This window comes from Dromiciops gliroides, chromosome 2 (assembly GCF_019393635.1).
Source record: "Dromiciops gliroides isolate mDroGli1 chromosome 2, mDroGli1.pri, whole genome shotgun sequence".
Lineage (NCBI taxonomy): Eukaryota > Metazoa > Chordata > Mammalia > Microbiotheria > Microbiotheriidae > Dromiciops > Dromiciops gliroides.
In genome coordinates this window covers 255,372,739-255,385,520 of record NC_057862.1, presented here as the reverse complement: position 1 = coordinate 255,385,520, position 12,782 = coordinate 255,372,739, and the positions used below count along the sequence as shown (strand labels likewise).

The window sequence follows — 12,782 nt, the reverse complement described above, 5'->3', positions numbered from 1 at the left end:
GAATGTGACCCCCTGAGGCTACTCTGGAAGTGATAGTCTTCCCAGAGTTCTGGAGAAAGGTAGGAACTGGAACAAAACAATTACTTAAATCAGATCAGCCTCGGAATACAGCAAGTTAAGCAGCCACTTAAATGGCTTTGTTAACATTTCAAGGCAAGGGTTTTGGCCTGGGTCAATTATCAACCTAGAACCAAATAAGTAATAGGACATTTTGTAAAAATTATGAGAATAGTCTTTCAAGGGATGCAAGGGGTTCAAGGTAGGGGGTATGGAAGGGAACCTCAGAAAGAAGACTGACAGAACATGGAAAACTCTCAAGACAAGTCAGATGAGAATGTTCATAAAGAGCAACAACAGCAGCAAGTGAAGGATACATTTTGTTTTCAGTTTCTCTTTGTGTTACCTTTATAAAGAGGAAGTTTGGGATTTAACTGGGCACTGAAGTTAGCAGCAACTCTCCATTACTTTACTGGGGGAAAAAGTACTTTCACAAAGGAATTCTTTAATAACATCATGACCCCAAACAATCAACAAGCATTTATTAAGTGCCCAGAATGTGCAAAGCTCTGTGCTGTTTGGGATACAAATACAAAAATGATAAAGTCCTTTACCTCCATGAACTTACATGTAAACAAACAGGGAAAGCTAGTTAGTTCCCATCTAGAGCAGAAAGGCAATTATGAGAGCAGCTCCTATCTAAATTCCCCTGAGCATAGTATTAGGAACCCAAATATTATCATCCCCTCCCCTCTATTAAAATCCTACCATGATCCAATTCCATTCCTAATTCCTCTATAGTCTCTCTTGAATCAGTTCTTTCCTTTCTGTGAACTTTTAGAAAAAATTCACAATTCATTTGTCAGCTAATCATGAACTTTGGCTTCACCTCTTGTTATTTGAAGCTTCTTTTTCAATACTGCTGTTAGCTGAAGTTTCTATAGCACTTTAAGGTTTGGCAAACACATTATCTTAATTCAATCCTCAGGACAACCACACACAGCTAGAGCAAGTATTCCTCTCCTCATTTTATAGACGGAGTAAACTAAGGCTCAGTCAGAAAGGTGTGTCAGTCGCCTAAGTGGATGAAATGGGACTTGACCCCAGAAGTCAAACCCTTCATCTAGTGCTCTTTGCTGTCCACTATAGTCTCCTATTATAGTCTCCTTCTAAGAAACGGGCATATGGTTCAATGTCATATTTATCAAGAGGTAGATAACTAGTGACAGAAATAGGCGGCACACAGACTAATACAACAGTCTCTTGCCCTTAGCTGCTGTTGACACCCACCCAGAAGTCTTTTGCAATTCTCCCCCAATCCCCATTCCATGCCCAGATAAACCTTACAGAAAGGAGCTTTGGCCCCAAAGTATTTGTTGATCAGAAGTATTACAGTATGTAACTTTTTACATTTATGTTCTGGCTTCCCAACCATGCCTCTTCAAAGTAAGGATCTTTTCTTCTTCCTTGTCTTTATATTCTCCCCCTTGCCTAGTACAGTACCTTGTATATAGAGAGATGGACTGGACTTGTGATTTCGGTGCTTTTTGGATAAGAAAACCCCTTCCACCAATGCACATGAAAACTCCTTCCACCAACTTATCTGCAACTTACAGTCTTAAGAGTTGTCTAGAGCACTGTGATCTTAAAGTGACTTGCCCAAGGCTATGAAGCCAGTATCTCCAAGATTTGAACTCAGGTCTTTTTGGCTCCAAGCACAAGTCTCTCTCTTACCTTGTATATAACAGATAATAAATGTCTGCTGGTCGATGAAGCACAGGTCCAATAACCTCTGCAAAATTACTTATTTTTGAGGTTGTTTTTTTTTTTTATGGCAGAGGCCAAAAAACCACCAACATAATAAAAAATGTTACTATTTTATTATCTAAAGGAGGTAATACATAGCCCAAAAAGCAAAAGCAATAGGATATGAGAAGTGGAAAATGGCCAGAATTGGACAGCAGAAACTCCTAATTCTGCATTTCTGAGCCACCCCACCATGGTCCATCGCTGCTTGGGCGAAGTCCAGGTCAGTAATGATGAGTTCCACTTTAACTGCAGCAGCAAATGGAGTTCAAGTCACGAGGCAGCCTACAATGAAGTGACTGTGGAGATCCTCAGTATGGAAAGACATCAGAGGCTGAGTGGCCATAACCCTCCCCTTGGCATGAGCTCTCTCCATGACAAGTTTTACGCATTGAACTGCCTGTGTAAGAGCTGCTCCATTCTGAGGCTTAACCTCATTTCTCTGTGACCCAACAATAGGCAGGACATTCAAGAATCCCAGGTCAGATTTTAAAGTGAAAGCTTTAGTAGTGTTAACAGGTGAGGGACATGTCCTTGGATCTTCTTGAGGAGGATGGAGTCTGAAGGAATGGGGGGCAAAGGGTGATGATGCACTGAATGGTCACAGGCTCCAGCTACCTCACCCATTAGGGTAGGCAAGCACTCCCTCATGGATGCAAAGTTGTTTTAAAGGTACATGATGGTGGGGGGTGGGGAGTGAGACATGGGGATTTGCTTCCTCTTGCTGTGCACATTTAAGCTGGAGGCTCATTTCCCACACTTCACTGGTCTCCCAGGTCTAGTATATAGCACCCAAGGATGAATAAAGTCCTATCAGTACAACTGTGGCCTCTGGGAGGAACTGAAATCCTCCATTCTCCAATGCTAGGAAAGGAGGAATCAGTCTCTACTAACCACAGGGAAAACTATAAAGCACTTCCCACCACGTCTACCTTCCCTTGAGATTTAGGGCAGCAGGTGGGAGCAATGAAAGAAACACACAGGGAAGCGCTTAGGTATTGACTGGGTCCCTATCAATGTCCTTTGGAGGAAACATCTTAGAAGGACCATTAGTGATCCCATGGCTTCAGATGGGCTTATTTGCTACTCCTGAAAGGGCATCTCTCCTGGCAAATTTACAGTGGAGTGCAAGCAGAAACAGCAGCAATTGATGCTAAAATACTCACATACATTATTAGTTTAAATACAATTGTCCAGGCTTGGAAAGCTAACAGGAAGGCAACCACTTCCTTCTCAGCATGCAGTGCTCCCCAAACACACCATAGCTAGGCCAAAGCTGATTAGTGATTTCACATGGGCCGGTTGGTTTTTGGTCTGGCTGGCCGCCTAGGCATGAAAAGAACAGTGGCAAAACACAATGTTCTCCAAACCTAGGACTGTGTGTGTGTGTGTGTGTGTCTACATACATGTGTATACACACACACACACGCATATATACACATCTATGTATTTTAAGAAAGTGGAAAAAATATAGCTCCATGGTAGCTAAGGCTTTGCACAGCACTGTGTACACTGTGGATATGCCGTGTACCAGGAAAGTGAATATCAGAGTGGAGATTGGAGGGGACACAGTGCCTTTTAGTCAGTGGCAGCGGAAGTTGCTGCTACCTCCTCCTCCACACATGGGATGGGCTTCTGCAGGAAATACATGACAGCCTGGACCACCTTGTCTGGTGCAATATTATACACAGGGTGAGTAGGTTGCTGCAAAAAGAAGAAAAGACAAATATACAATTAATACTTCCTTACACCTTTGTAAGGTGGGGGTGGGGGTTCTAGTCCATGTCATTCTCTGCCCCAAGATAAAAGCTGAAATCTCAGATCTGGAGCAGGGTGTCATCCTGGCAAAGTATTCTCCAAATAACAGCTTACCACTCTCTCTCTCAGGAACCCTACCCTTGAAGTACCACTCTGGACTTCAGTTTCCCCAGCTGTAAAATGAAGAGGTTGGATCAGATGGCTTCTATGGGCCCTACCACTTCTAAATCCATGTTGCTATGAGCTTATGTTCCCAACTCAACCTTCACTCTAGCCAGTATAAGCAACTGAAGTTAATGAGAATGGGTAATTAAAAAGGCATCAAATTTTTAAAAATGTAGTGGCAATATTAAAAACAGCAATGTAATTCTAAACTTTAAAACCACTTAAAGGAAGGAAGTATTTCCAGGAGGAGGGAGGCATTCACACACTAGAAAATAAACCAGCAGACACCAAAGGCCATGTCATGTGCTAGAACCCATAGCTTTCCCCAGCCTGTGGCTCTTTCAGAGAGCCAAAACAGGGAGATAGCAAGCTATGGTCTGCATTGAATCACCATCTAAATAAATCATCGCACATAAATGAGGGAAGAGACTCAGGATTTGTGGGCTCCTTCCATAGTAAAGGAAATGCAATAGTCAGCTCTAGAAACTAAAAGTAGCTACTCTATTCTGAGAAACACTGAATTTCAGAGCAAGCTCTGGGCTAGGCTCAATGCCAAGTGCAATGGAGGCTCAAAGGACACAGTGGATTTAAGGCTGTGGTGTAAGAGGCCTCCCTCACATCTTACCAAGCGATTTTCTGGCACTCCCAAGACCACATCACATAGGATCTCTCCACTGCCAAAGTGCTGTGCTATAGATAAGCCACTCAGGCAATAACAGGTGTGGTAGAAGTCTCTTGACCTAGAGAGAAAAAACACTGTTGAGTAGAAGAACTCCCTAGTAGAGAAAAAAACCGACAATGCAATATTATATATGTTTTTCGTTGGATCAAATAGTTGCCTGAAGGCTCCAAGTTCAAGAGTTTGGACAAATCAAATATATTGAATATGACAACAAATGCAAAGGAATCCATGTAGTTACAGAAAATGCAATTTTCCCAAACAGTTTTAAGGAAATCCTTTAATTTTTACACGCTTTGTTCAGCAGATATGGATTTTAACTCCATTCAGTGAGGCAATGTGACTGTTAATTATTCCAGATATCTCCTAGAAAAGGCTGTGAAGAAAACTCATCAGGAGTAGACTCAATACTAAAATGAGTTTTTTCCTCTCAAATTCAAAGTAAGATCTCTAGAAACAGGCAAAGTCCTTTTTGACAACCTGCCAAGCACTACTAGTCTTGAGATGGACCTTCTTCCCTTGGGTCCCTAATTATTAGTAGCAAGCTGATTGAGGTAAAAGGCAGGAAAGTAGTGGCTTATTTGGTTTCCAGGTTGTTGTTGTTGTTTTTTAAATGATAGCATATAAAGGTATCTTATATTTGTTTTCCATCATTTAATCAACTGTAATTAGATGTTATGATTACAATCTCTGTCAGCTACAATCATGGGCTTTTCAATACTGTTGTTCTTTTAAGTCAGCCTAATATTTGAGAAAAGAGAAGCCCCTATCAAGCCTCTTTGTCTATTTCTGCTTCAGATTCCTGGAAACTAGTGGTGTAATGGGGTATATGTTTAGGCAGATGGAGAAGAGACTAGAAGCCAACAGTGGTATCTGGATCAGGGCACTTAGAGAAGGGAAAGGTCCGAACTGGGACTCCTTCCCTTTAAAACACTAGCATTATGAGCTTGAGAGAGAACTAGAGGGAACTAGGCAGCATCCCATATCAGCTTCTAAAGGGCTTGTGTTTTTTGAAATTAATTGCTATTTTCTATTGACACCAGTTTAGAGCAAGCAAGTTATTATTTAATTAATATTATGCTAATAAAAGATTGACCACATTATCTCCCTAACTTCTCATGATCTCAGGCTGCATGGTAGAGAAAGCAGGGAGAAAGCTTTGATGTGCCAGTTAGCTTGAGCAGGAGAAAAGCCCCAGAATACCCAGAAGATCCCCCAAGGCCTAGAATACCCCTTGCTGTCCTAAAAATGAGCTCCAATACCCAGAAGACCTCTGGAAAAAGAATGCAAAAGACCCTCACTGAAGTTGCTCAAGGCAAAGTCCATTATCACTGATCCAGACAAAAGAATCTATCTCCATTACTTTTATTCCCTTGGGTTTATCCCAGATGAGATTTGATAGATTCTCAAGGAGACTTGACTTTCTGGATTGGGGGTGGGATTGGATTGAGAAAGTGATCTCTGGGTTCCCCAAGAAATCCATTAATAATTATTTTCTCACAGGCTAGAAGTTGTTATCTACCCACCATGGGAAGTCATTTAAGTGCATACAGATGACTTCAGATTTTCCATCTTCCCTATCTCAAAGTAGAACTTACTTGCCAGGTTTATCCAGAAGCCCCCCTGCAGGGCACTGGCAGCACAGGAGAATATATTCCTGTAAGGCCTGCTGGTGAAACATCCAGCGACTCATACTAAGGGCAGGATCACCTATGGAAAGGGGAAAGAAAGCCTACATTAAAATCACACAAAATGGCTCCTGTAATAACTATTATTTTAACGAACCTTAAAAATGGGGTCCTGAGGAGGCCTGACTGCTCTCCCCTCCAGCCCACTCCAGATCTCTGGAATCCTAAGTGACCCAAATAGGGCCCATTGTTGTGGCCACACACTACACTCATGCCATCAGTATCAAAGCATCAAACGTGGTGAGCAATCCTATATCATAGTTCCTTCCAGGCAGTAAATTACTCATTTGGTTTCATCTTCCAATCTTCTCCTACCTTACTAAACCCTGTTTTTATACTTGGGGCTGGTTCAGGGTGTTTCACACTAAGCCCTCTTAAGAAATTTTCTTTAAAAGTGCTTCCATGTCTAAGTAAATGGTAGTGGTTCCATCTACTGTGCACTAAATAGCTAAAAGAACTCATAGCAAGAAGAAATGTGATTTTTATCTCTTTCCACTTCCTAATAAAGCCTTAATTTTGAGTAAAATTTTTTTTTCCTAAAAGGACTGAGTCATCCCCCGACCCCCATTTTGGTCTTTACTTAGCTCCCAATGTAAACAGATGTGACTTTTCAAAAAATAAACATTATTTTAATAAAACACAAATTCATTTCAAAGCATTTGGTGCTGTGAATTTTCTCTACTGAAGAATGCTAATGGGCCTAAGGTATTTTTTTTTCTTTTTGGTTAAATATTTTTCACTCTGGAAAAAACACATCTTCTCTCCCTCATTATGCTCCCCATTTGAGAAATGAAAACAAAGTCCTGTTACAAACATGGAGAGAAATACACATTTTCACACTGGCCATGTCAATGCCCCCCCCCCCAAAACAACTATGTCTTATTCTACACTTTGTATCAGGAAGTGGGTAGAATGTTTCATCATGAATCTTCTGAAAGCACGGCTGGTCATTAAACTGATCAGAAATTCTTAAGTCTTTTGTAGTTTGCCTTTACACTATTGTTGTCATTCAATGATCCAAAACAATTCTAAAGGACCCATGATGGTGTCTCTCCAGAGAACTGATGAAAGTGCAGACTGAAGCATACTTTTTTGTTTACTTTTATTTTTCTTGTTTGTGTGTTTATGAGTGTTTTCTTTTGCACCATAGAATATGGAAATGTTTTGTATGACTTCACATGTTTAATCAATACCGGATTGCTTGCCTTCTCAACAGGTGGGGTAAGAGAATTTGGAACTCCAAATTTTTAAAAATAAACCTTTAAAAAATTTCACACATTACTGGGAAATATTTGTTTTTGTTTTCTTTTTATGCTTCCACCTATATTCAGACACCATCAGTTCTTTCTCTGGGGATGGATAGCATTTTTCATCATGTATCTTTCACAGTTGTCTTAGATCACTGTATTGCTGAGAATAGCCAAGTCATTCACAGCTGATCATCTTACAATATTGCTATTACTTTGTACATAGTACATTTCACTTTGTATCAGCTCATATGTCTTTTCATGTTTTTCTGAGAGCATCCTGATAATTTCTTACAGCACAATAGTATTTCATCATAATCACATACCATAATTTGTTTAGCCATTCCCCAGCTGATGGGCATCCCCTCAATTTCCAATTCTTTGCCACCAGAAAAGAGCTGCTATAAATATTTTTTGTACATATAGGTCATTTTCCTTTTAGTTTTTTTAATCTCTTTTTTGGATACAAACATAGTGGTATTGCTAGGTCAAAGAGTTTTATAGCCCTTTGACCACAGTTCCAAATTGCTCTATAGAGTGGTTGAATCAGTTTACAACTCTACCAATACTGCATTTATGTTGCATTTTCTCCATATTCCCTACAATATCTGTCATTTGGGGGAAATATTTAATGAAATAAAAATATATTTAAAAAGAAAATAAGTGAAAAGGCAACACTGCTGTCATTATATACACTGTTCTCTTGGTTCTCACTTTACTATGCATCAGCTCATACAAGTCTTCAAAGGTTTCTCTGAAATCATTACCTTCATTATTTCTTACATCACAATAGTATTCTATCACATTAATATCATAACTTATGCTGTCATTGCCCAATTGACGAATACCTCTTCAGGTTCTAATTCTTTTTTACCAGAAGAACTATAAATATCTTTGTACATCCTTGTCATTTCTTTTGTTTATAACCCCTCACTTAATCTACCCTCTAATGCTCACTTTTCCTTTCTCTATTTCCTGGTCGAGTAAAACACATTTCTGTACTAAATTCTGTGAGTAGGTGTGTATTCTCCCCTCCTTTGACCAATTCAGATAAGAGATCCATTTCTGTATGTGTCACTCCCCCTCTCCTTCCTTCTTGTTTCTTTTCTTTTTTGGGGGGTGGGTGGGGCAATGAGGGTTAAGTGACTTGACCAGGGTCACACAGTTAAGTGTCAAGTGTCTGAAGCCAGATTTGAACTCAGGTCCTCCTGAACCCAGGGCTGGTGGTTTTATCCACTGGCCACCTAGCTGCCCCCTTCCTTTTTGTTTCTATAGATTTCTACTTGTGTGCCCTGATTATGTGAGATAAATTTCCTTAATTGTTCCCTCCCTTTTGCTTCCAGTGTATTCTTTTTCTCCCTTTCCATCCATCTTCAAGATCATCAAGACATAACAGAACCTCTACTAGGCCTTCTGCATAATTAGACTATGATCCCTGATGATAATAGGTTCAGAGGAGACATAAGTATTTCTCCATATGAGAACAATTTATCCTTGATTTAGTCCCTTATGATTGTTTATGTTTCATGGTTAGTTTTCTGCATTTCTCTTAACTCTTGTGACTATACTTTGAAGTTTCTGCACAGCTCTGTTCTTATTATCAGGAATGCTTGGAAGTCCTCTCCTTAAAAGTCCATTTTTTCTCCCATAACATTCATTTTCTTTTTTTTTTTTCAGGGCAATGGGGGTTAAGTGACTTGCCCAGGGTCACACAGCTAGTAAGTGTCTGAGGCTGGGTTTGAACTCAGGTCCTCCTGAATCCAAGGCTGGTGCCTTATCCACTGCGCCACCTAGCTGCCCCCATAACATTCATTTTACTCAGGTTTTCTGGGTAAGTTATCCTTGGTTGTAAGTCTATATCCTTTGCTTTCTGGAATATCATATTCCAAATTCTCCATTCCTTTACAATAGTGACTATTAAATCATGGGTGATCCTTGGTACTTGAATTCTTTCTTTCTGACTGCTTGAAGTATTTTTTCTCTAATGTCCCTGGTAGTTTTCATTTTGAGGTTTCTTTCAGGAAGTAACCAGAGGATTCTATTTCCAATGTGTTTTCTAGTCTGAAAACATCTTAAAATACTTTTACAATTTTAAAAAATATGATGACTAGGCTTCTTCATTTGGTCCTGACTTTCAGGTAGTTCAATGATTCTTTTTTTTTAAATTATGTAAAATATTTCCATATTAGTCATTTTGTACAAGAAGATGCAAATAAAAGAAAAAAATTAAAGAGTAAAAAATATCACACTTCAAGTCTATGTTTAATCAGTATCAGTTCTTTCTCTGGAGATGGATAGTATGGTTCATCATTAGTCCTTTGGGATTGTCTTGGATCATTGTATTGCTGAGAACAGCTAAATCATTCACAGTTCTTGAGCACACTATTGCTATCACTGTGCACAATGTTCTCCTGGTTCTGTTCACTTCATTATACATCAGTTCATATAAGTTTTTCTAGGTCTTCCTGAAATCATCCTGCTTGTAATCTCTTATAGCACAAAATATTCCATTACAATCATATACCATATGTGATGAGTAAAACTAAATCTGTGGTTGTCTTAAATTAGCTTTAACACCAGTCTTTGGGCATTAAGCATTTATTAAAGAGTAAAGAGAGAACTTGTGAAGTTCAGAAAGATAGGAAACCTGTCTACCCTGGCCTGCTTCTTCTGCCACCATGAGCTTGTTCCCGAACAAAAGAGACAGTTTCCCAGCCTGTTTGAGCAGAAGCTTCCTGCAGGACCAGAAGAGGGGCTGTCCCCACACACAGCTCCAAGCTAATTGGTTGGTAGCATGCAAGTCCATTGATTGACATGACTTAAAGGCAGTCTTTGAATAGAGGCAACTTCCAGGATGCTAGTCTGACTTTAGAAACCTAAGAAAGGTCACATGCTTTCTTGTCAGGGGGCGGCACCCTGATTCTCACAATATCTTTCTTGGCAGGGGGTGGTGCCCTGGTTCTCATACATATCTTGTTTAGCCATTCCCCAATTGATAGACATCCCTTTGATTTCTAATTCTTAGCCACCACAAAAAGAAATGCTATAAATATTTTTGTACAAATAGGTCCTTTTCTCTTTTTTTGGTTGTCTTCAGGATATAAACCTAGCGGTGGTATTGCTGGATCAAAGGGTATGCACAAGTTTATAGCTCTTTGGGCAGAGTTCCAAATTGCTGTCCAGAATGGCTGGATCAGTTCACAACTCCACCAACAGCATTGCAGTTTTCCCACATCCCCTTCAACATCCAACATTTTCCTTTTTTGGCATACTAGCCACTCTGATAGGTGTGAGGTGGCACCTTAGAGTTGCTTTAATTTGCATTTCTCTGATCAATAGTGATTTAGAGTATTTTTCATTAGCCCAATGATTCTTAAAAGTTTCTCTCTTAGATGTGTTTTTCAGATCACTTGTTTTTGCTATGAGATGCCTTATTTTCATAAGGTACTTTAATATTATGAGATACTTAATTTTTTTCAGTCTTTTGACTTTAATATTGTTGTTTCATGGAATCATTAAGCTGCCATTTAGTCAATTCTAATTTTCAGAGTTCGTTGCTTGGGTAAGGTTTTGTAAATTTTGTGCCAAATTTGTTAATTCCCTTTCCAAGTCTTTTTCTATAGTTCTCATTTCCTTTCTAATGTTTTCTTTTAACACTTTCACTTGAATTATTGTTAAAATGCTTACTTTCTCTCTCTCTTTTTAAGTCTTGCTTTCTTCTCTTTCAGGAATGCTAGCTGAGTTTTTGTCTGAGGTTTGTTTTTGAGGCTCTGCTTGTAGGAATCATTCTTTTCTTCTAGGTTTGTGTCTTAAGCATCCCTGTTACCATGATAACTTTTTATGGGGGAATTCTTTCTTTAATCCCTCTTTCAACCTACTTCCTGACTTTAGACATTATGTTAGGGCCAGGCTCTGCACACTTCTGGAGAAAATGCCTGGGCTTGTTTTATTGATGTTTCTTCAGAAGAATATTGTGTAGGGGCAGATAGGTGGCGCAGTAGATAAAGCACCAGCCCTGGATTCAGGAGGACCTGAGTTCAAAACCAGCCTCAGACACTTAACACTTACTGGCTATGTGACCCTGGGCAAGTCACTTAACCCCAATTGCCTCACCAAAAATAAATAAATAAATAAAAGGAATAATATTGGGTCATTCTAAGATCTCAGGAGCAACAGAAGCTTTGGATCTGGGCAACATATCACTAGGCTTGCCTCCTTGGCATGTCAGCAAACTGCCACTGGTACTCTCCTCAGTATGCCCTAGATTTATGACCCAGAACTGAGTATAATGAACAACAGAACTGGCAGTTGGTACCTTTTCCTACATCCTACAGAAGCTTGGGCCCCTTTATGCTGGATCTGGGACCTTCTCTTGCTTGGTTTACAGTGTTGCTTGGCATTGGAATACCCCAGTATCTGCAGACTTCTCTGTCTGTCTCTCTATGCTGACTTGGGCTGGAAAACTTGACTTTTTTTTAATCTTGTATTTCTTGATCAGGATTCAGTCTGGTGCATTTTTAAAAAATCTTTCAGGTTGTCATTTTTTTTGTTTTGGGGGGCAGGTGAAGTAGGGGAAGCTCACTGCTTCTTCCCTCCACATCTACTATGGTCTTGAAGGGAAGCAGCAAGCTGCCCAAGGAGGAGTAAATAGGCTCATGACAAAAAGAAGGCAAGTCAAAGCTTCCAAAAGTCTTATTTACAAAAATGCTTTCGTACATTTTTTATTTTTAATAAGTGAAGCTGTAGGAATGAAAAAAAGGATCTGTGAACAGCAATTGGTCAAAGATTAGTCCAAGTACATTGCACAACCTTGTATAACGCATTCTTACTGAATATCCTGTGACAAGTGTAAAATGAGTACTATATCCTACAGCCTTCAGTACTGGACTCCATAGTAGTGAGGAGAAGAAAATGCAAATGACTAGAGAGCAATGACTAACCAACATGACTAACCTGTACCAGTAGAATAAAGAGGATGATGCGACTTGTTTTACTGACTTTACCAAAGGATTATTTTATAGAAGCAGACAAAATAATAACAGAATTCATCTGAAGGAACAAGAGGTGAAAAATCTCAAGGGAAATCATGAGAAAAAAATGAAAGGGGCTTGCAATTAGCAACACTCAAATTTAACTACCAAGCAGCAGTCATCAAAATGAATTGGTACTAGTTAAAAATAAGAAAAGTAAATTAGTGGAACACAATAAGCAAACAAGACCTAGAAGTAAATGAATTCTAGCATTCCCCAAATCTAAGAACAAAAATGATTGCTGGAGGGGCAGCTAGGTGGCATAGTGCACTGGGCCCGGATTCAGGAGGACCTGAGTTCAAATACGGCCTCAGACACTTAACACTTACTAGTTGTGTGACCCTGGGCAAGTCACTTAACCCCAATTGCCTTACCAAAAAGAAAAAAAAAATGATTGCTGAGTAGAAGTCCT

General features: G+C 39.6%; 2 protein-coding genes across 3 annotated transcripts in view; one reads left to right on the top strand and one right to left on the bottom strand.

Moving 5' to 3' along the window:
* MAX (MYC associated factor X) overlaps positions 1–12,782 on the top strand; it is an 89,699-nt gene that overhangs the window by 47,410 nt on the left and 29,507 nt on the right. The gene's annotated exons all lie outside the window — the stretch shown is intronic.
* The window catches only part of FNTB (farnesyltransferase, CAAX box, beta), a 119,025-nt gene continuing 108,101 nt past the window's right edge, over positions 1,859–12,782 (bottom strand). Inside the window, exons 10-12 of the mRNA XM_043988898.1 lie at positions 6,004–6,115; positions 4,352–4,466; positions 1,859–3,507 (exon numbers count right to left, since the gene is read on the bottom strand). Coding sequence (XP_043844833.1) covers positions 3,382–3,507; positions 4,352–4,466; positions 6,004–6,115 — 353 coding nt within the window. The 3' untranslated portion in view covers positions 1,859–3,381. The remainder of the gene's footprint in view (positions 3,508–4,351; positions 4,467–6,003; positions 6,116–12,782) is intronic.